The sequence below is a fragment of the Staurois parvus genome, unplaced genomic scaffold (assembly GCF_062004578.1).
Source record: "Staurois parvus isolate SC_StPar_1 unplaced genomic scaffold, SC_StPar_1.0 ptg000530l, whole genome shotgun sequence".
Taxonomy (NCBI): Eukaryota; Metazoa; Chordata; class Amphibia; order Anura; family Ranidae; genus Staurois; species Staurois parvus.
In genome coordinates, this window is record NW_028318326.1 from 9554169 (window position 1) to 9579130 (window position 24962).

A 24962-nucleotide genomic window follows, 5' to 3' on the forward strand; every position below is an offset into this window, starting at 1 on the left:
CTTGTTTGGGTGTCAGTTGAAGAAAGGGAAAATTCTACAAGGCAGTGCTGACCAATCAAAATCCATCTAGCCCATACTGTCATCCCTGCACTGAGAGGAGAGAAAGCTGCAGAGAATTCAAACCCCAGCTTTTCCTTCTGTGACAGTATGGGATCGGTGCAGGGAGGTTTCCCACACCGCTCCTGTGTGAACTCATGTCCAAGACAAGCTTGGGTTCACAAGGAAGCGGTGGGGAAACCGCATGCGATTTGGACAGGAATTGCATTCCTGTTCAAATCATATGCTATTCTTAGCGGTGAAATTTGGATCCTTAAATTTTGTATTGACACAAATCGCACTGCAAAGTATCGATACTCAGTATTGGCTAGTACTTGACCGAACGTATCAATACTTGGAATGGGCACAGACAGCAATAAAAACTGACAGGTGTTCTAATCCTTCTGCACTCTATCTAAAATGAAAAAAAAAAATAAAGCTTTGCCTTTACTTATACTTTAAACTTCACTCCTCCCTAGGAGTTGTGCCCTTGGCCCACCCTCTAAACTATTTTCCTGCAAAATGACCTTGGTTGTGTGCTCTTTCTGCCTGTATCATTGGTGGACATTTCTGTTTTCCCCCTACTTGGTAGATGTTACCTGCATGAACTGCATTGAAAATCAATCAATTCGGTAATGTCCTTCTCCAGGCTCCCTCTCTAAGCTGCATGCACATACAGCTACCTTACATAATAGTTTCTCTGCTAGGAAAGGTGAGGCTGTATTTCCACGTGGGCACACTTCTTTATGGAGCTTTTTATCTATGTTCAAATACTTTTTGTATGTTTTACAGCAATTGTCTGAGCACACTGGCAGACAGATTTGGCTGCTGCTGCAGGTCATGACTGTGGGAGATGATTTTTGGGCAACATATATGGCTTAGGCCAGGGGTGCTCAACCCTTTGAAGAGCAAGGGCCACTTAATTGATTTGGTAACTGGTCGTGGGTCACAATGAAATTAAATGGTTCAGAATTTTGAATTTTTTATTTTGAATACCATAATGAACATTTTCCTCCTGAAACCGCCGAATTCCAAAGGGATAAGGAGAGGAGAAGCCAGCTTTCAGTGGTTGCAGGAAGAAAATGAAGAGGACCAGTTCCTGTATATGCATCTCCTGATGCCCATACTGTCCTAGTGTAAAACAGAATGTGGCAGGGAGGCTGCACGGGCCCCCTGGAGTATGTGGAGAGTCGTCATTGCTACTCCTGATGCTACACCAGTGATTGGGGGGGAGAGGAGTAAAAACACATCTCAACTATGGGGTTTTGGTGCCCCTCCACACTGCAAATGTATACAAGCTCTTACTGTCCTGAGCTGCCTATAAGGCACAGTGGGTGCAATGCAGTGCACCTGCAGCCTTTCTGCAGGTTAGCTGCTCTTTGCAGTAGACTTCTATTATTTTATTGTTATTATTCATTTTTGTATGTATGTAAAAAGGGTCATCCTAAATTAAACACTTTTGCCAAATTGTGAATATCCAAAAATATATTTTATGTATATATTATAATTATATAGGTACCTAGCATGTGTATGTATTAATGTGAGTGAAGGACCTTAGATTGTACGCCCCTTGAGGGTTAGGGATGTGAATATATATATATAGCGCTGAGTAAATTGATGGCGCTATATAAGTACCTGAAATAAATAAATAATAATACATAGGGTCAGCGATACTTGCTCATTACATAGCAGGCTGTGCTTCCTACTATAGCGCTTTAGAGTGATTGTGGCCCTCTTGAATCTTGAATCTGCATTTCAGTAGCTGTTCTGCAGGAATACTGCTTATTGGGACAAGTACGGTATATCAATGATGCAGAATGACAAATGTTACATACATTTTTAGTCTGCTATGGTTTTACTACCTGCTATGTGGTTAGTGGGTTCAGCTATGAAAACAGTAAGACCCTTTCTAAAGGCATACCTTCCAACGTTCTGAAATGACAATAGGTGGACACCTTTTGCACAAAAAACAATTCAAAATATTTTTTTTACAAACAATAGGACTATTGACTCAGGGAATACCACCACACCAACCCTCTACTATGCGGACATGCCTCTGGAGTATGGGTGGTGATTTATCCGCTCTCATTATGGAGGAGATCAGGAAAGGGGCGATGAGTGGAGTTTGGGGTTAGGGTGAGGTGTGGCTTTGTTCCACGTGATGCAGTGAAGGAGGGGATGCCCTTATTATTCATCATATTGTGTTGTATATTGTGATATGAGTCTGAGGGAGTGGAATGGTTGGGACCCACAAAACGCATTGTGTAACCCTGACTTTTAAAACCCCCCAACCTTATGTTATCATCATTTAGCACTTTGGAAACCATCTGGCTTGGAAATAACAAAAGGATATAAGCAATTTTCTGAAGGGTGGGAAGGTTCCTGGTGTACTGTGAAACAAATCTTTTATCCATTGTGAAACATGTTACACATTTATAAATGAGTTATATGGGCAGAAGGCTATGTATTTTAATTATTATTATAATACAGGATTTATATAATGCCAACAGTTTGCACAGCGCTTTTCAAAATGAACGTAGACATAACAGTTACAATACAATTTGGTACAAGAGGAAACAAAGGGCCCTGCTTATTAGAGTTTACAATCTAGGATAATCCAAAGATTAATATTTTAGAGGAACTATAATTAATTTATGGAAATGTAATTGTGGTGTATATTGTAGACATACTATGGCATCATTAAAGTCCTACATAATGTTGGTTTCCTATGTCTACGGAAAATGTGACACTATGCAGTGTATTTGGTAAGGCAGAGTAAAGAGCATAGAGCGTGCAGTCATCCATAGCAACATTGTTACACCAAAATCTGATTGGTGGCTCTGGGTTACTATACTTTTACACTGTTTTACTGATTACACCCACACTTATATATCACTAAATATTCAAGTTTGCAGTATTGAGCTTGGTTCTGACTGTTAATCATAAAATAAACATTCAGCCTTCATTAATCTGTCCTGAGCGTTCCATGGAACTGACTGTGGTAAGCATTGTCACATGAACGTTCGCATCAGCACCCTCAGTACAGCTGCTCTATGGTAGATGCTAAAATCAATAAATAAATCAGAAATTAAATGTTGCTTAACATTTTGTCAATATACTGGAGTGCTATTTTGCAGCCGTACTCCTCCCCATCACGTCCCGACTAAACAGCTAGGTATTCTTGATTAACATTTGGTGTCACAAGGTACTAGCTATTACATTCTTTAGAAAGGCTACTTCTGTGTGGCTGAAGTCAGACCCTGCTGCTGCCACCCTCTTTAAAAAAGCACTTCAGTGGCCATTAAAGGCATTCTCATTTGACGGGCAGGCTGATGGGTAGGCTTAAAAGTCATGGCTTTACTAAAAACCTGAAACTTTAACAGAGAGGTACACAGAGAAGGGTTGTGATAAAAATGAGACAAAATGCCCTCTAAACTGTACCAATTTAGTAAAATCCATAGCATTGGCACATATGAGTATGTTCACCTTTCACTATGCAGTATAACACGGAATGAACATTAATCAGTAAATAAACATTTTTATAACAATTTTTGTAACTCTATTATTATGATTAGAAAATACATAATTGTAAAAACGTTAAGTGTGCCATAAGACACCATAATTGTTTGTTATTTCAGGCATGATATGACATTAACAGCGTATGCAAGTTTGCCATTACTGTACTGACGTGAGCAGCAGATGTTCCTTTTGCAATCTAACATTCCAGTGCCACCTAGTGGAACAAAGTAAAGCCAAATCTGTTTAAAAGCCACAATTATAGGCCAGTGATGTCCAACCTGGTCCTTAAGAACCGATATCCCCCTTCCCGTAGTTTTAGGATTTATCTAATTAAAAAGAAATTATGAAATAAAAAATGAGTAATCAATATTGCTGTGTTTGACCAAAAAATCCTAATGATTCTATCAAAGGATACACTAAGAAAAAAATATGTTTTTAAAAAAATTAGCAGGATTAAAGGAAACCTGTAGTAAGACAAATACATTAACTGAAACAGAATAATAGCCAATTAAAAACTAGCATTTTCAGAAGACAAGGTTCTAATAATTCCAGGTGATCCTTTATCCATGATGTCCTGCCATATATACCCATCATATGCCCATGCTGTACATACAGTACTTGAGGACATTCAAACAGAGATCGTAGTTTTTTTTCAAATAAGGACTGGGTATGCTCTGACTTTGGAGCTATGCCCCACCTTCACCAGGCAACTGTCCGATCAGAGCACCATTAGACTACCCCACAGGGTCAAATGCCTACCCCCTTTTGGTTTATTCCTTAAATGCCTACCTCAATTCAGTTTGCACTACTAAAAAGATAGAACGAACATGACAACCCCAATCCCACTTCCCCTTCTCCTACCCTTCTGCAAAGGATAGATGTACTACAGGCTGGCATTGGGAAAAGCCACACTTTTTGAAGGTGGGCCAGGGGTGGACTGACCATTTGGAAACTCGGGCACTGACCGAGGGCCTGGGGTCAGTAGGGGGCCCCATGAGATGCCCCTGGTACCTTTTTCATAGGCTTTTTTGAGTTTGGGCAAGGACACAGGGGCCCCATGATCCCCTATTGCCCGGGGGCCCCATGAGTTGTCAGTCCGCCCCTGAGGTGGGCTGATATATGCTGTCCCTACACACAACAGTTGGCAGGATATTAAGTATGCTATGGCCGACAAGCTTCTGACTATATTGAAATAACAACCTTCCTTATACCAGTTTCATCTCTATCTACACCAGTGTTTCTCAACCTTTTTTCAGTCAAGGCATCATTTAAAATTAAGGACAGATTGGAGGCGACCCATTCTAATGAGAAAGGCTGATCTACACATTGGTGGAGATGTACTAAAAATCTGCTGCAGCTCTGCATAGAATGCAATCAGCTTCCAGGTTTTCTTGTCAAAGCTTAACTGAAGAAGCTGAAGTTAAAAGCCAACTGGCTACCATACACAGCTACACCAGATTCTGAGTGCTCAGTGCTCTCACTTTAATAAATCTCTATCATTATGTTCCAGTATCTAGGAGAAACAGGTATCACAGGAGTGGATCAAATGTGGGCCTGAGGACAAAGGCCTTCATCAAAGCCACTGTCCTGGCACCTCAGAGCATTAGATGACATCATAAAAAAAAAGTAATTAAAAAAGTTTTAATCCAGCTTCACTCTCCACCATTCTGCTTTCTCTTCTGCTTGTTTCTGCCCGTCTTTCTGTTTCACACTAATTTGTATGCCAAGTGCAGAGCCCTCACTGACTCAACTGAAGCTTTTATTGTGTTTCATGTCAGATGTTCTTTGCATCCTAATAGTGGGAAATTTCTTTAGTTGAACATTGACTACGCTAACAGTTGTCATGTAAACAAAACTCTCTGTATTTTGCTTTTGACTTTGTCTACTATTTTTAAATCTCAAATAAAAAGTTATTAAACAAGAATAAACGTTTGGCTTTAGATATACTTTTACACAGGAAATTACCTGTATTAACTGCTTCCTTACCTTCTCTCCTTATTTTTTTTCTTTTGCTGATTTTTTGTGCTCTTTCTATTCTTTAATGTAAGTAGTGTTACAATAATATTAGTAATAATAATAAAAAGCTTATATTTAATTCTGACGTAACTTTGCCATATTTTGTTCCAGGAGTGGCATTTTAGTGTCATTATAGATATATCACCTTCAGTTTTTGCCAATTTCATAATATTTAAATTAGCTCATTTAGTAACATAAAGTAAGATAGACCATGTAATAGCTCATGTGGACCAATCAGAATCAATTTGATTAATTCACTACACCCGCTGACAACAGTAAAATAAAATATGGAAATAGTGAGTTTTAGTGAATAGGAAAACAATATTTCCTATTTTTTAAATCATAAGGCTGTCTTTTAACTTTCAATTACATGTCTGCTACACACATAGCTATACATGAATAAAAGGACCTGAAACATTTTGTGGGATCTTCTCCCACAGCTTCTTCTGGGTGCCAGTCTTCGGCCATCTTGACTGGTCAGGGCATGATGACATACAAAGGAAAAGCACAGCAGGGTGCCAGGTAAGTGTGAGTAAAAACAATTGAACTTTATTTAAAGCGGAGTTCCAGCTGAAAAAAAGTCAGCAGCTACAAAAACGGTAGCTGCTGACTTTTAAAATACAGCCACTTACCTGTCCCTCAGTCCAGCGGTGTCCTCACCACCACTGGTTTCACCAGCCATCTTCTCTCCCTGGCGCCGGCATCTTCAGTGTGGGCACCTGGCAGTGACAGCTTGTGGCTTCACAGCCGGGTGCCCACTGCGCATGCGCGAGAAGTGCTGCGCTTTGTGAATGGCCCCGTAGTCTTCTGGGACCTGTCACATGCCCCAGAAGACTACAGGGAGGGAGGACAACTTCCGCTTCTGATCGCTTTAGGCAATCACAGCAGAAGTGGAAGCGAGTACCTGTCAAATTTAGGTACCAGCTCCCCCCTTTCTTCCCAAAGGTGCCAATCCTTAATAGGGAGCAGGGGACAAAGACGTAAAGCAGAACTTCCACTTTTGGGTGGAGCTTCGCTTTAAGAGGCACTTACATGTGAATGTTCCACAAGCAACATCCTGATAGGGTGTAATGATCAACGACAGCTATCTCTCCAGAAAAGTGAAGCTGTCAATCCCTGCAGGGAGTGGGGAGAGACCCGCTTGAGATAGAGATGCAGGGCATTCCTCCATGCGCTCCTGACCATTCGGTGGGATGCTATGCATCTCCATACCAAGTGGGTCTCTCCCCACTCTCTTGAACCCTTCAAGTATGTATTTCATATCTAACCATTCCTCAGATGCGTCTGCATATTAATCTACCTGCAGGTGGAATGGTACTTGTTCCTAGGAAAAGTTATGTGCCAAATAATGAGTTGAGATATTTTGGTTCTAGTTTGGGTCTCCGTCCAGACAATTCCTCCCCAAACGAGGCATTGGCCCTTGGCTTCAGAGACACCCCCTGCTGGGGGACTACAAAATAGGCTGTCAGACCTAAGAGAAGAAGTTGAAGAATTCTCCTGTTTAACATCAGAACCAACTTGGGAGATGTGCCCTTTTGCTCTGAAACTTGATCTGCTTAACCCAAGGCTGATTGGCAAGTACTTTAACCCTTTAACCTCCTTTATGTTACCTCTTTGCTGTGCTATTGTTCTCTGTGTATTTATATATATATTGGTTACATCTTTTTTCTGTAAATATTTTTTTTGCACCCTTTTGACCTTTTAGTAATAAATTTTTCTTTCTGAAAGTGTTGAACTGTTTCTATAACTCGTTAATGCAACTTACAAATTCCTGCCTCTAAAAGAGCTCTACTGTGTTTGTTTAACCCTCTGTGTAACCTGTCTGCGGTGACAGAGCTATACAGACGATTATCTCAACCATCATAGTGTTATTGCTGATATTGCCGAGTTTCCTCTTTCTCTGTACAAAAAGAGGTGGTGGCAGTGTGAAGGGTTAATTGCGTAATTAACCTGACCCAGTAACAATTGCATTCAGGCTGCCGGTACATGGATTTGTGGGCCAATAGCTGGAAAATCGTTGTGCAGGGTGCAGCTGGGCGTGGCATTGTTATGCACGTGACATCGCAGTTTCAGATTGGCTAGTCCTTCGGTCACGAGTTTGGTGAGAAGGTCAGGGGTCTGATGCGCGATCGTCACAGTCCGCCCTCCCTGTAGTCTTCTGGGGCATGTGACAGGTCCCAGAAGACTACGGGGCCATTCACATGTGGAATATTCACATGTAAGTGCCTCTTAAAGTTCCATTGTTTTTACTTAAGCTTACCTGGCGCCCTGCTGTGCTTTTTCCTTTGTATGTTACCTGAGGGCTTCCCCGACTGATGTGAATGTGCAATATAATGTATATCTAAAGTGCTTCGTGAGTTGGGGGCCCTATATAAGTATCTGTGATAAAATAAAATAGTTCACTATCCACCATCTGTTTGAAGACCTCAGCCTGGTGATTGGAGGCAATATGGGGATTGAAAAGTGACTTATTTCTAATGCCACTGTAAATAATTACTTGTCCTATACTCAGATTACTGACCTTCTGGGTAGGGCTTGGGACGGAAGCATAGTACTTTTTATGTTTAACTTTCTAACAAACCTGCTCACATCAATACATGTGTTAAATTTATTCAGAGAGGAGATGCCAGTGATTAAGTGTTCCTAGTCCTCTTCACCCACACCTTTTTCATTAACCGACATGTGGAGGGACTGACCGTTTTACACACATCTTCCTCTGCATCTTTGCAAGTTTTTGTTACATTGTATTCAGTGTTTATTGTTATTTATTATGCACATGGACTTGTTTACTTATTCATCACCTTTTGCTACATTCTATCTACATCTGAGTGCTGGATACACTTGTAAACTTTACAATGTGTTGTACATGCTAGGACATGGTGACATCACTGGTACACAAGCACTGTGCCTGAAATGTAAACGGTGTTGCATATGTGCACCTCCATGTGCATTTCTCAGAAGACTGCAAACAGGCAGGTTATTTAATTTTTTGTGCATACGCTTAGCTTCCTTGAGTCAATCTTTTTGCTGCAGTTAGAATCTTCAGAGTAGCAAAATGTGCACTGAGTGTCTATATGGAAGTAAGGCAGTATTAAAACCCTTTACCTGATGGTTGTTGGTTTCAGTAACTTTGACGTCCAAGGATCCAGTTAATACAGCATACCAACTTGTGCCAATATCACCCTGGCGATACACTGTAAATAAAAGAGAACAACTTGTTTTCATAGTCTTTACAAAGTTTTATATTTTAACTCTTTCCATGCAACAAGTGAAATAAATCAAATCAATTAATGCAGCAAACATAGCAACTGTGTTACAATTAGTGCACTCAATACCCTAAAGTAGTTCTAAAGCCTAAACCTGTTTACCCTTATGCATTTCTAGCATTCAATATAACTAAAGGCAAACCTTTATTTAGTTTTATACAGAGTGGAGAGGGATTAGAACACCTTTTAGGTTTTTATTGCTGTCTGTGCCCCCATTATAGAGATTTACCCTCTTCATTTGTTCTTTTTACTGTTATCATCAAAAATGAAAGTAAATAAAAGTCCCAAATCTTGGGTTGTCTCCAGAAAAGTAATAGACAGGAAATCTTCCAATGAACATACTAGCTCTGATGGTCTGGGGCCCCCCAAGAGATTCCCTTAATTTTCAGGGAATTCCTCTTACTTCCTGCTTTGGGAAAGGAAATGAGGGTAAATCACCCCAGTGGAACCCAGATGCCAAAAAATAAACCAGTATAGTTAGTTAGTAAAATAAAAGTAAATTACAACCCTCCCTTACTCTATCCAAAATGAAAAAAATTGCCCCCATACTTACTTCAGGCCTTACTCAATCCAGCCGACATGAAAGAAAAGTATATTTGAAATATATTTTAAAAATACTCTTCCCAAATATATTGCCATATATTTGAAATGCTACATATTCACTATATTTCAATATATATATATACATATATATATATATATATATATATATATACTGTATGTTGAAATGCGATTTTGTTACAAAATATGAAAAATATTTTAAAAATACATTTCAAATATACTGTATGTCTTTAAAAATACAAATCTACATTTTTGGAATGCATTTACAAATATATGTAAAAATATATGTTAAAATTACTTTTTTATATGTTGAAAACAATCTGAAGAATATATTTAAAAAAAATATAGTTATAAAAATATATATTTTTTAAATATATTCTTCAGATTTTTTTAACATATAAAAAAGTCATTTTAACATATATTTTTACATATATTTGTAAATTTGTAAATGCATTCCAAAAATGTAATTTGTATTTTTAAAGATATACAGTATATTTGAAATGTATTTTTAAAAATATTTTTCATATATTTTGTAATAAAAATGCATTTCAACATACATTATATATATATATATATATATATATATTAATTATGGCCAAAATTGTAGCATTACAAATATATGTCAATATATTTGGGAAGAATATTTTTAAATTATATTTCAAATATATTTTTCTTTCATATGGGAGTGCTGTGCCCATCTGCAGCAGCTCTGTCTTCTCTCTTCACTCTTACAGGGCTTACTGAAGCACCGGGAGCTATTGGTTCTCACTGCTGTGAGTCAAATCCTGTGACAAGGAAGCAAGGGTGGGGCCGAGCTGCACTGTCTGTGTCTATGGAGGTGCCACGATGTGCCATGATAGGAAGGCCTTCCTATGGCAGCATACTAAGAAGAGAAGGATCCAGGAGTGCTGGCAAGCAGGAGGTTCAGGGCCACTCTGTCCAAAACCATTGCACTGAGCATATAGGTATAACATGTTTATTTTTAAAGAAATCCTTTACAATCACTTCAATAAAAATACAGTGTTTTTAAATTTTTTTTTTTGTATACATATACTTCTAGGGTTAAAAAAACTATTTTTAACTTATTTTTAGTCAAGTAAATATTAAATATTGCATATAATTTTTTATGTGTTCCATTTGCAGCCAATCAGTGGAAGGTGCAAGGTTACTATTACAAAATTTTTTGTTTACAAACGTTTTTATTTATTAAGAAATAGGCTGCAAAAACAGCTTCACAGCATAAGGTATAACATATAACAGAAAAAAGGCACATCTCTAATATTCATTCCAATAAGGACTATTACAAAATTGGAAGAATAATACATGCAATATTACATGCTGTGAAAAGATCTGGATAGCCTGTGTTGTTAAGAGATTTTTGTAGCAGTATATCCAATTACACATAGACACATGTAGCCAAATGAGTTAGCGCAGGGTTAAACCCAACCCTTCACTGCTAACAGATTCGGGAATCACCAGGATTCTCCTTCCGCAGAAGTAATCAAAAAGTGCACAGCTAATGCTGGATTTTCTTTTTGGAATGCCCAGCAAGGTCTGCAAACATGGTCACATGAAAGCACCCTGTAATGCGTTGTTTATGTTTACTTGTAAAATGAATTTTTATTCAAATAATGAAGAATACAAAACTGGCTGTTTAAAAGTATGGCATTAAAAAAGCAACAAACTGTTATACTCACCTGGATGGATGCAGCATCAGTCTGATGTTGCATTTGTTCCCTGCCCCCTCCAAGACTAAGAACCAAGCAATCAAAAAACCACTGATCGCTCAGTTCTCGGTCTTGAGTGACCAGAAAGCTGTCAGTCGCCAGCTCTCTGCTCTGCCTGTCCAGTGCTCAAAGTGGCTGGCTCAGGCTCTTCAGCAGTGCTCTGACATGCTGAGCCAGCTAACATTCAGGCATTTGGGTATATCCCAACATTAAAGTTGGAATCCCTCCAGAGTCTGGACTGGCTGAGTGGCATCAGCCGACAGCAGACTTTAGCTCACTGTTGGCAGAATATAGGTCACAGGAGTGCAGAACTAACTGCACAGGAGAAGTAGGGCCAAAAAACTTTATCCCTACTTCTCCTTAAAAAAATAAATTAACCCAAACCAATGTAGATTTTGAGTTCTCTGGTATTTGTAATCAACTACTGTCAGAATTCATACAGCACCTCACAGGGTCACTGAGAATGCATTGCCCGAAACTTGTCCTGTAAAATTCCTGTATCAGCAGTATCATTTCAGGTTTGAGTTGGTCCATTGGAAAGTTTGAATTGGTAGCTGTAAGCAACTTCAAAGTACTGACAATTTTTGTTTATCTGCATTTTACATTAGACTGTTTTATTATTCATATTTGGTCCTAAAAAAAGATTTTGAAATTTAAACATGCCCTTTGACACCTGTAACTAAGCTATGAAAAGGTAATTGAGTCAAAAGTGATTGAGAACCACTAGGTGAGATTTACTAAAACTGGTGCACACAGAATCTGGTGCAGTTGTGCATAGTAATCAATTTGCTTCTAACTTCAGCTTGTTCAATTAAGCTTTTGACAATAAAACCTGGAAGCTGATTGGTCACTATGCACAGCTGCACCAGATTCTGTGTGCTTCAGTTTTAGGCTAGATGCACACTTGTGTAGGTGGTTGTCGCTGCGGATCCGCACCTGTTCCAACACTTGCAACCACCTGCACAGAAAAATGCACAGTCACTCAGGAGATGCATGGGGGTATCATTATTCCTATTGGCACCCTACACACTGGAAAACAACTGCACTGCACTTGCAGGTTCCACATTCGGCCAAATTTTCAGAAAAGGTGCAGGGACCATTTCTTTGCATTTTCTGGAGGCACAGCAGCCCATTAAAATGAGTGCTCAGATGCAGGATTTCTAACTAGAAAAGCCACTTCAAGAAAAAGGGCCCATGCCTTCTTTGTATGTCCTGGGTCTGAGCGGCACAAGCACTGCAGACCTGTGAAAGAGGTCATAAGAGCCCAGGTTCAACAGGTTACTTGGGAGCAACTACAGGCCTCCATGGAGCCAACCACCACCACAAGGAAGCTCAGGCACACCAGTACCAGACCTTGACCATACTGATACAGGTTCATCAGACCCAGGCAGTGCAGCTAGAGGTGTAGGAGTCCATGCAGACCCATTTGACTGCTCTAGTGGATTGTCTGAAGATGGTTTTTGACCCTAGCAACCCAGTAATGGTGAGGGCCAGCCACTTCCTACAGAAATGTACTCCCCATGATGACATGGAGGACTTTCTGACCACATCTGAGGGCACGGTCAGAGAGAGGGATGGCCTCAGGACCAGTGTGCCAGCCTATTTGAAAGCACGTACGGAGGTATGGGTAGAAAGCTAGAGGATGTGTCTGCCGGAGCCTGACAATGCACTTGCAATCCACTGATCGCAGGTGCAATCCTTTGCAGGCTCCTGTGGGAAAAACAAAGAAATGTAAATTTTTTTCTGAAAAAATATGTTCAATAAATATGTGTTCCCCAAAGGTGAACTTAGCCTTTAACATATTGCATTTCTGCACATTCAATGTTGACAAAACCGACTTTGTAATTTTAAACTCTATTTTACCTCATTTAAAAATAATTATACAGTAAAAGGGCTTAATATGTAGATGCTGGGAAAAATGCTTTACATTTTAACATCACACATACTGTTGATTTTCCAACATTATACCTAGATTGTAAGCTCCAAGGAGCAGGGCCCTCCTATCCCTCTTGTATTGAACTGTATTGTTGCTGTATTGTCTCCTGTTATATTGTAAAGCGCTGAGAAAACTGTTGGCGCTATATAAATTCTGTATAGTAATAATAATAATTTATTTCACAGCATTTGTAACATAGCATACTGTACACTAATTGTTGTAATGAAAAATACATTATTACACCTTATAATTTAAGTAATTAGCCCATGTCATTTATAATTCCTGAAATACTCCATTTGTTTAGCTAATTTCATAGTTGCTTTCTCTAGTATATAAATTCGCATTTATTGTAACGGTTGCTGTTCAGTAGTGCTAGGTGCAAATTATGCTATTAACTGTGTTTATGAGAATGTTTCTAAATTTGTGTTTAGATTTAGGAATGAGCTCAAGGTTCAGCCCGAATACAAATACGGATCAAACTTTGGCTGTTCAAGAGTTTTTCTGAATACCAGACTTTTAGCCAATTCGGTGGGAGCCAAACATCCATATGCATAGTAGTCAACATTTAAAAAAAAAAATCCAGGGACACCTTCTTTGGCTGTGTGACCAGCAAGCCATTGTAGATGGAGAATTCATTTTTATTAGGGGAGGGGCATTCATTTAAAATGGACGTGGTTTTAAAAGAGCCATATTGTCAACCTAATGCCATACTTTAATCAAGCATATAAAAGAAAGCTGTAGTTATTGGGTTAAAGAAATATAGAAGTAAACAAAAAAGGTGCAGTGCAGAGCAGTAAGAAATGGCAGTGCAGAGTTATGGAGTGTATAATATAGTAGCAGCAAGCTGGTCAGGGAGCAGAATGTAGTGGCAGGGTGGCCAGTGAGCAATATGTAGTGAGCAGTATGTAGTAGCAGGGTGGCCAGTGAGCAATATGTAGTGAGCAGTATGTAGTGGCATGGTGGCCAGTGAGCAATATGTAGTAGCAGGCAGTTGGTGAGCAGTATGTAGTAGTATGGCAGTGAACAGTATGTACTGGCAGGGCAATCAGTGAGCAGTATGTAATGGAAGGGCAGTGAACAGTATGCAGTTGCAGGATAGTCAGTGAGCAGTATGTAGTAGTACAGCAGTGAACAATATGTAGTTGTAGTGGCAGGGCATTCTGTGAGCAGTATGTAGTGGCAGGGCAATCAGTGAGCAGTATGTAATGGAAGGGCAGTGAACAGTATGCAGTGGCAGGATAGTCAGTGAGCAGTATGTAGTAGTACAGCAGTGAACAGTATGTAGTGGCAGGGCATTCTGTGAGTAGTATGTAGTGGTAGGGCAATCAGTGAGCAGTATGTAGTGGTAGGACTGTGAACAGTATGTAGTCCCAGGGCAGTCAGTAAGAAGTATGTAGAGGCAGGGTGGTCAGTGAACATTATGTAGTGGCAGGCCAGTCAGTGAGCAGTATGTAGTGGCAGGCTAGGGCAGTATGTAGTGGCAAGGCAGTCAGCGAGCAGTATGTAATGGTCAGCTATGGCAGTATGTAGTGGCAGGGAGGTCAGTGAGACTGGACTCAGGACTCTGTGCAAACAAACGCAGGGTTCCTGAACCGTCACTGCCTGTGTTTGGGGTTATGAACCTGCACCCATAAGGATGTCATATGGGGAGCAGCCACTGTGTCCGTGTAGATGCTGCATCCCAATTGACATGAATGGGACTGCCTGCACTTGGATGCACGGAATACCTTTGCATCCCGTGCAGGCATAACACGGTCCTCACATGGGTGTAGACTTAAGGATGCCTGTGTGATTGAGGCCTAAATCTTAACAAGAACTCAATTATACAAAACTGTGTCTTTATTGATGAGATTTCCTCTCTCTTTATGGACCAATGTCAAGGGGACAAGAAATGAGGGGAAATCTCTGGGTCACAGACAGCAATACAAATTTGAAAAAGGCAACATTTAGCTGTTACAATTTACAGTTTTGGAGCTACACATTAAAGTGTCGTTAAACCAACATCATAAAAAACTATCAGTAAATGCTGTATTACATGCTGGCCATACTCACTCAGTCACTATGAGATTCGTTTTCCATATAATGCAAAAAACCTGGTTGATCCTGCTGTTCTTTATCTCCCCCTTCTGCCCATGTCCCCAATGCAGCTGGGGAATTTACAAAGCAGTGTTGGCAGCTAGTGAACATGCTCAGTTTTCAGTATATTTTCTACCCTGAGCATTTCCTCCCTATCATATCTGAGCAGCCCATGTGACTACATCATCTCTTCGAGAACTGGAACAATTTTTGCATAAAGAATGGTATCAGATTTCATTATCCACCATCCAAGACTTATATTTGTTAGTTCCCTGGAGAATTCAGGCCATCTTGGAAGCCAAAGACAGTCCAACATCATATTAAGTAACAATTTCATTCTTTTACCTGGTGTTTCCATAATTTTATCCATCCCCTGGTATATTAGTTACATCAGTCTAGACCAGTGGTGAGCCTCAAGAGTGACCCATGACATCACCAAAGGGCTGCAGATAGTATTCAGTGAATGTACTGCTGTCAGAGACTGCAGACATCCAATAGGTGCTGGTCAAAGACTACAGGATTGCTACAAGAGATGGTCAGAGACTGCAGATATGCTACACATGATGGTCAGAGCCTGCAAACATGCTAAAGGAGTTGTTGAATATTTTTGGACATGCTTTAGAAGACATATTGTTGAGACATTACATAAGATTGCTAGAATCCACTACTATTAGATGGCCACAAGAAAACAAAGACTAATGTCTGCAGGGGCCATAAGGGCCACAAACAAAATGCCAAAGGGTTTCTGTTTAGGCACAATGGGTCTCAACCAATGGTCCACAAACTGCGGCCTGAGGGCCATATATGGTCCCTTGCTTTCCAATATCTGGTCCTTTGGATGACAGCAAACATGAAAAGCTCCACCCCTTACATGTTATATTCAATAGAACTTCATCAGAGGGTCTTCTGAGGTTTTCGTGCTCACTGTCATCCCAACGACACCCTTCTGGCTGTTCACCTCTGCAATAAAATACCGACACCTTCTGGCTTACGAGCTCTGCATTACCAGCTGCTTCTGTCTGGTGATCTCTGCAAGTATATTGTTGGTTTCACCAGGTTGGGCAGATGAGTGTTATAAGCTAGCTGGATAGATGGGATTTGGTTTTAAGGTATTTATGTTGTTTTGTTTTGTAAGTATTTCTCATGTGTCTTTGGGGATTATTTTAATAAAACAGAGAACACTATTGGTTGGTGATTGTTTATTACATGTGCGAGTGGAGCCGCTGGAAGAGTCTCCAGGGTAACCCATGATGTACCTGTTTGGTGAAAGATCTGGATAAGCATTGTCCTACCTTTGTGCTGTTTAGACCTTTTATAACACTTCAGGCCTACAAGTTGAGCTTGTGGGCTGGCATGCTATGGAGGAAGCTTCATTTCTGAGTGTGAAAAGTGTCACAAATCTATGCAGACACTGCTTTTGGACTATGGGACTACACTAATATATTTTCGTTGAAGAGATCTATGAACACATTTTTGTGTGTTTTTACTTTGTTTTATTTTGGAATATTGAAACACCATATCATTCGTGGTATACAATTATACCAGTAAATATTATAGTTTCTACATGGTGTTAACTTTGCAGGTAGAGCTGTTTTAGCTTTATACGTAAATAGCGGTGCACTTTTTTATATTTCCCTTAAAAAATTTCTGTATATAATGGGACCGCAATTATTCATTAGAATACCAAACAGGTGAACATATGAGGTGAAATGTATGAACACAATAATCAGGGTGGATAACATGTCTGTCACCTAAGACCAAAAGTTACAAAGACAAGGGTATGACCATATCAAGTGTACAAAGTCTGCTTGGGGCAGGTGACTGCATAGATAGTTTGTATGGGCTAGTAAACACATTTTGTGCAGGTGGGGTGGTGTTAGGCCAGTGGTCTCCAAACTGTGGTTCTGGGGCCAGATGTGGCCCTTTGCTTGCTTTTATCCAGCCCTTGTGGCACTATTTCATCCACTGATACCAACAATGAGACGTAATTCCCCCCACTGACGCCAATGATGGGGTACTGTATATTTCCTCCCAATGACACCAACAATAGGGCCCACGGACACCAATGATGGGGCAAAATTCCCCCCTTTAACACCAATGATGGGGCACTATTCTGCCATATGACACCAATGATGGGGCACTATTTCTCCCAATGACACCACTGATGGGGCACAATTCCTCCCACTGACATCAAAGATGAGGCATTGTTTTTTCCCCCTGACATCGGGACCTTTTCTACTCCACAGTCTGGCCCCCCTAAAGTCTGAAGGACAATATACTGGCCCTTTGTCTAGAAAGTTTGTAGGCCCCTGTGTTAGACATCTGACATGAAATATAAACAAAGTATAACCCTCTATAGTGTGTACTTGTCTCAATCCAGAGAACTAGATGTCATTTCTGTTTGTTGCCTGGTTTCTCTGCTATCTGCATGAGTCATTTTTCACACATTTTCCTAACACAAAGAGGTAAGAAGGTGACACAGGAGGGTGCTTTAGCACACAGCCTGTGATTAACAGCCTCAGCTCTGTTCCTGTGTGTTTTGTGAACGGTTCAGTATTTCTTCTCTCCAATCAGCTCTCTTTGAGCTCTGCAGAGTGTAACTTCAGCTCCCCACTTTTTTTCTGAAAGCTCAGGCAAGCTGTATAAATTCTGCACTTTGAATGGATGTAGAGAAGAGAGGGCTGAAGATTACCAGAAACAACTTATGTAGGAGGATTTGTTTCATTTCTGTGTATCACCTTCACTGGGTATATGTAAGGGTTTACAACCACTTTAAAGTGATTCTAAAGCCTCCTGTTTTTTTTAACGAAAACCCAAGCCTAACTTTTAATATACAGGCTCGCTCCAGAGCCGAACTGTGTGTGTCAAACACGGTGCAGCTCAGGCCTGCCCTCTGCTCCCTCCTCAAAGGATTTGATTGACATCAGCAGGAATCAATGGATCCAACTGCTTATAATATGCCCTGTGAAAAAGAGCAGTAAAGCTGCAGATGGGCACAGTGCTGGATCAAGAAAGGACAACTACTTTAAGTTTGTTTTACCTTAATGCAAGTAATGCATTAAAGTAAAAAAACCTTGTAACTTTAAAATCACTTTACCTTATATTATATACAGTAGTTACCTTAGAACCTTACATTTTATATGTTTCTATAAAGAGCTCACTTACGGGTAACACCTTTTTCCAGACTCTCATAGTAACCACAGAAGCAGATTTGCTGAAGCAGATTCGGATGAAACCTTTCAAATGCTTTAACTTCTTTTAGACGAGAAAATATGATGTCCACATCTTCACTAGAACGTTCAAGCGGCCTAAAAATAGTCACAGAAAAAAATGAACACAATCATGTCAGCTGTAATTGGGCAGAAAACAGGACTTATTTACTATAATTGTACAAGCCATTGTGCAGCAGTAGTAAGTTATTGTATATGTATATATATATATATATATATATATATATATATATACATATATATATATACACACACACATCACTATGGTTGATATTGACAGGCAGCGCCGTCTGTCAAAAACTGCACCCTGATTGAAAATGCCAACTGTATAGTTGCAATATTGTGAGCAGCAGGGGGCGGTAAAACCATGCCTTTTTTTAACAAAAACTTATACCAAACTCAAATATCCCAACTAAAAAGTTTTTTCATATCACTACCTCTCCACTTTCTAAAAACTCGATCTATCCCCAAAAAATTTAAGCCTCTGGGGACACAATTGTATTGGTCCCTAAAATGTTTTGAAACACTATGTTGCTTAAAGCCTTTTTTGATGTTCAGTATATGTTCCTTAATCCTTACCAACAGCTTTCTAGGGGTCCTACCCACATATTGCAACCCACAGGGGCATTCCAATACATAGGTTCAGTATTCCTATCACATGAGATACATTTTTTTATTTTGTACACCCTTTGATTACCACAGCTCAGAAGCCTATTATTACCCCTTCCCCCCTCCCAGCCACCTGTCTGAAAGAGCCATTACTGTACTCTGCGGTGCTATAAAATAAGCTCAACAATACAATAAGCATGCTGTAAAGTGGAACAAATACAGGGTACATGATTTAACACATTTTAGGTCACGTGGAGATGTATTAGTCGGGTGGATGCACAGCTACTGCTGAGGACGCAGGACTTTGCAGACATTATGAATACACAAACTGACATCCTTCACACTGTGGAATAAAGAACACAGCACATATAGTGAACGAAGTTTTAATAGAATTAAGTGCTCCAATTCCTACATATTAGTGACGTACAGCAGTATAGGTCTAGTATAGCAGCTAGATTAGATGTTAGTGGAAGTTTATTATGCATAAAAACATTATTTGAACATTTCAAAAACAAATAAGACAAATCTGAAGGTTAATATGTGTGATTCTTTTTAAAAAAAAGGTTCTTTGGAATATTCTAAATGATCTTGATTAATAAAAACTGGGAAAGAGAAAAGTTTTTCTCAGAGCAACCAAGTAGATTCTTCTTGTCAATCCGGCACTAGAAAATTGACAGGTATGCTCTGATTAGCTGCTTGTATTAAAGCAGATCTTCACCCAAAAGGGGAAGTTCCGCTTTAAGTTCTCCTCCCTTGCTCCCCATGAGAAACTGGCACCTTTGGGGAGTGGGGGAGGGTCTGAGAGCGGGTACCTGATTTTTCCAGGTATCTACTCCCACTTTTGCTGCAATTGCCTAGATGATTTGGAAGCAGAAGTTTCCCCCCCCCCCACCTCCCCATAGTCTTCTGGGACATGTGACATACTAATGTGACATACTAAGGAGGCTGGATCATAGAGGGCTCTTGAAATATATTGCTCCATACAGGAGACAGAAAAAGCCCATAGTGTAGTATGTAAATGACTTAATTTATTGATTAAAAGTTAAGGTAATCACAAAGCTCTCATAAAAGCAGAGTATGCAGCAGGGTAAGTATATTATTAAAAATATCCAAATACAGCAGAGTGAGCAGCAGTAAGCGTGCAAAAGACTGACCATCCAGTCCAACATCTAGGCGAGACCTCCGCAATGATATTTAATGCGTATTTACTTTACGCATCTGGTGAGTGCGTAATTCTTCCATACATTATTTGGAGCATTGATTTAAGAATCCACAGCTTATGTACACCCAGATCTTAACTGACTATCATTTTATTGGCATACTCATGAACGTTATTATTTGTTTTAGAGAGCTGCACCTTTATTTATCTTATGTCTTCGTAGGTTTTTACTATTGGTTGCCTTTGGTGTTCTAGCTGCTTTTAAAGAGAGCGCTCGCTTCTTCTTTTATGTTAAGCTGGATAGTAGGTTATATTGTTTCCAGTAGCATAATTCACACCAGTGCGTTCCAGTTCCAGAAAAAAAAAGTAGAACATGCAGCATTTTTTCTGTACTGAACAGTACTAGAACATGTTAAAATGCATCAAAAACGCATCGGAACACACCTAAATGCAACAAAACCGCACCTGAGCATACATGTCCTTAAGGTGAAGAAAAAAAGGGGAAAAATGCACTGGAATGTATCAAAAATGCGTATGCAGGAATGCATCTTGACTGCGTTTCTATGGTGTGAACCAGCCCTCAAACTTTAAAGCTGGACTGTAGAAAAAAAACAATTTAGGGCCATTTGCTGTGTAAACTAATTTACCTCTATTGATGCTTGTCCCACATTTGGATATTGCTCTGTTCTGTGAGTGTATTACATCTGGTACTGAAACTTATAGTTCTGGCACTATCATGGGAGATCACTCACTGTACAGCTCATCCATTCAGCAAAAGCTTTGTATTCTTTTCACTGAATACAAGGCTTTCTGTAATGGGAGGGAGGGGATCATGACATCCACCCTCACCTCCTCCAATCACAGAAAGACTTGCATTAATTGAAAGAATATATGTTTTTTCCTGAATGAAGGAGGAGTACACCAAGTGACCTGTTATGATCAGTGCACAACCGCTGGAATTGCAGGTCTGAGAGCTGGACGTTCGGCATTTACAGTACTGTGGGGGCTGATGAAAATAACACAGTAATGGAATATGGGACAGGCATCAGCAGAGGTAATTTATTTGTACACAGCAAATGGTTCAAAAACATTTTTTTGTCCCTGGAGTTCATCTTTAAAAGGACTTGCTACAAAATAAATAGCACACAAAACAATCTGCAAAAGTTGCTTAATACTTACCTTTCTGGCAGTTAGTGACTTGGCTACAGCAACTGAAGGATCTTCAGCATCTGACACACTGTCATTCTTCTGTCGGCCCCTACATTACTGCAAGGTCCCATTGGCAGGAACCATAGAGTACTGAGTATAGAGGGGAACCAGGCATTTGACTTTCCCGGGAGAGTTGGGGGCAGAATATTTTCCAGCCAGTTGTAGCTCTTCGAAAAGTGGTGGTGCAAGAAACAGGACAGCTATGTAGTAAGTCTTTGTAACCTAGTCTAAGGCTTTATTCACACTTGTATGACTCCAAAGTTGAGCAACTTTGGAGAGAAACTTTGACGCAACCTTGGATGGGTGTGACGTGGATGTGACTTGTCCCTCTACAAAGTCAGACCCACCGCTGCATGTAAACCATTCAGGTACAACTTTAATGCAACTTTTGTGGGTTAACATTGAAGTCTATGGCCCTCAACATGCATGAAAGTCAGACCAAAGTAGTGCATGAACAACTTTAAAGTCGCAGCAACTTTAATTTGCACATATATGAATGGTTATCATTGGAACCAATGGGGTAGGACTTGTCATGCAACTTTGATGTCCAAAGTTGCATGACAAGTCGCACAAGTGTGAATGGGGTCATAGAGTCCCTTACAGAAGAAGGACAGCCAAAGCTCGTTTGGCTGTATTCCTCTTGTGGATCACAGGCGTGCAGTTCATTCTGCACTTCTGTGACCTGTTTTTACTGTAGCTGACAGCGGGCTAAAGTCCACTGTTGGTTGACGTCACTCAACTAGTCCAGGCTGGGGAAAGATCCTGACCATATGGTTGGCATCCACCTAGGAGCCTGGATTGGCACCTGGATAAGCCTCTCAGCGAGCCTGAGCCAACCACTTTCACCCCCACCCGCTTCAGTGAGCACTGGGGGGGGCAGGGCAGAGAGACGGTGACTGACAGCCCCGGCTCTCTGCTCAGTGGTGTCTGATCGCTCAGTTCTCACCCCTAGAATAGGTGGGGGACAGATACAGCATTGGATTGATGCTGCGTCCACCTAGGTAAGTATATTTTTAAAAAATTCCATACTTCTTTTCACAGAATTTCCAATCATTTTGCATTTGTTCTCTTTGCACTTAGAATCATGTGAGTCACTGCCTTTTCCTGCATGTCATTAATAGATAATGAACACTATTCTGCTGTTAACACTAGAGGTCCTCAGATGCCATGCTTAGTAAATTCTAAAGCCAATATCTGGTTATGCCATTGTTTTTAAAACTGCTCATTTGTGTACCACCAACACAGCCCTTCTGAGTGCCACATATTCTAAATTACCATAGGCTCCTTTATCTACCCACCTGCACTGCCAGCATTTAGTTAGAACATTATCTTCTCCACGATGATGACCATAAAGATTAAGCTCACATACACTATATTGGTAAAAGTATTGGGACACCCCTCCAAATCATATGATTCAGGAGTTCCAATCCCCTCCATGGCCACAGGTGTATAAAATGAAGCCCCTAGGCATGCAGACTGCTTCTACAAACATTTGTGAAAGAATGGGTCGCTCTCAGGAGCTCAGTGAATTCAAGCGTGGTACCATGATAGGTTGTCACCTGTGCAATAAGTCCATCCATGCAATTTCCTTGCTACTAAATATTCCACGCTCAACTGTTAGTGGTATTATAACAAAGTGGAAGCAACTGGGAACAACAGCAACTCAGCCATGAAGTCGTAGGACAAGTAAAATGACAGAGCGGGGTCAGCGCATGCTGAAGCGCACAGTGCGCAGAAGTCACCAACTGTCTGCAGAGTCAATAGCTAAAGACCTCCAAACTTTGTGTGTCCTTCAGATTAGCACAGATTTGAACCTAGGTAAAGACACAAGCCAAAAGAAGTTGTTTCACAACCATGCTCACTACAGGGGTTTATTTACTAAAGCTGGTTCACTCAGAATCTTGTGCACAGAAACCAATCAGCTTCCAGGTTTTATTGCTAAAGCTTATTTGAACAAGTTGAGGTAGGAAGCTGATTGGCTACCATGCACACAATTCTGAGTGAACCAGCTAAATAAACCCCAGTGTCTACCATGAGAAAGGATATTCTCCTACAATGTAATTCTGTAATCCTCAGTCCTGCAGTGTCTCATATACATTGAGTATAAATACAGCCATCAGTAAATACTGAGTTAAAGCAATATTAAACTCAAAAACAACAAATATAATATATTACAGTCTACCAATCCTTAGGTGTGGTGGCTGCAATAGTTTTCCTCTATTTGTTTTTTCTTAAATTTTTACGTGGTGATCTGGACAGTAGAACACTTCCTGTCTTAGGGTGTCTCCACTCTGGATGGAGGAGCAATGGAGACACCTTTGGACAGCAGCATTGTCAACCAGGGCAGAGGGTTGGACTAGCAGATTTAGATGAACTTGACTAACAAATTAAAGCTGAACTCCAGTTCACACTATATAAACAATTATAGTAAGTTTTTTTTCCTTTTGGGTTAAAGGATTTACATAAATAAATAAAAGCTGACCATCGCAATTGCCCCTGTCATTGGATTGTCTCCTCCCTCTAACTGACACTTTTCCTGGACAGCTTGGTCTTTTAGGGCTTGTTTACATTTGTGGTTGGAGGACGCTAAGTCACAACTTTACCTCCCCCTTGACCACTCCTCCTTAAGCTGCAAAGGCAATGTGTGGGGTTATCACGTGTAATACACGCAGTTGTGGTGCAGTAGTGCAGCATTTAGGGGGTTATAAGAAGTGGTAAGGAGGTGACATAATGCCTCATTTTTTGCCAAATGCCTCTGAAAAGTGATCTGAGCACAGATCACTTTTCAGAGGAGCAGCAGTTCTTGGTGTAAACTTAAAGGAAACTGAAAAATAACAGAATTACTGGATGAATCAGGAGGTGAAAATAAAGCAAGAGGTCTAAAAAGAAAACAAATGCAGCCACCACATTTAAGAACTGGCAAGCTGCAACTTTTGTACTTTTTTTAAGTTTAATACTGCTTTAAGCCAAACACTCAATAAGAACGAATGGTCACTAAGCATTAGGAAACATTGATGCAACACTGTGTTAGTTCTTCTGACACCTGCATGTATAGTATTACTGAAAATATTCAACTTCTTTAGGAATAAGGTCATCCTTTTACTGAGACATGTGCAAGGAGAGGCTGGATATAGACTATTGCAGTGTATTTCCATAGGCAGGCTATTGTGCGCTATGGTAAGATAGCTCATTCATCTTGAATGGGCTGTAAATGCACTATAAGAAGCCTATCATTAGACCCACACCCTTGTTCATTAGTTCACATCTGTGCGTTGTGGTGCACTAAAATTCAGGTCCATTTTGGTGTATTGGGGTAAGATTCAAAATGAAATGTGTTACTATTCATTGCAGTAATGCACCATTAAATGGAGGTTTTACTTCAGCTCTAAGATGGGAATACAAAGATCTTTTTTTTCCACTACTTATGATTGGGTATCTGAGCTGAAAAAATGTTTACTTGAATAACATCTTCATTTGTGTACATGTTTTTAACATGTGACATTATGTGCATCAATGGTCGTTAGCAGAGCCTATTTCGCATGTGTTCTTGGTGGGCATCCCATTCATTTCTTATTGGCTCACATCTCATTGTATATCAACAGATTAAACAATGGGCCT

General features: G+C 40.1%; 1 protein-coding gene across 3 annotated transcripts in view; it reads right to left on the reverse strand.

Annotated features, from left to right (window-relative positions):
- Nucleotides 1-24962, reverse strand: part of RAPGEF4 (Rap guanine nucleotide exchange factor 4) — a 451555-nt gene that overhangs the window by 397206 nt on the left and 29387 nt on the right. For all 3 annotated transcript variants that reach the window (XM_089690492.1, XM_089690491.1, XM_089690490.1), the window contains exons 2-3: nucleotides 18303-18445; nucleotides 8677-8765 (exon numbers count right to left, since the gene is read on the reverse strand). In XM_089690492.1, coding sequence (XP_089546618.1) covers nucleotides 8677-8765; nucleotides 18303-18445 — 232 coding nt within the window. The remainder of the gene's footprint in view (nucleotides 1-8676; nucleotides 8766-18302; nucleotides 18446-24962) is intronic.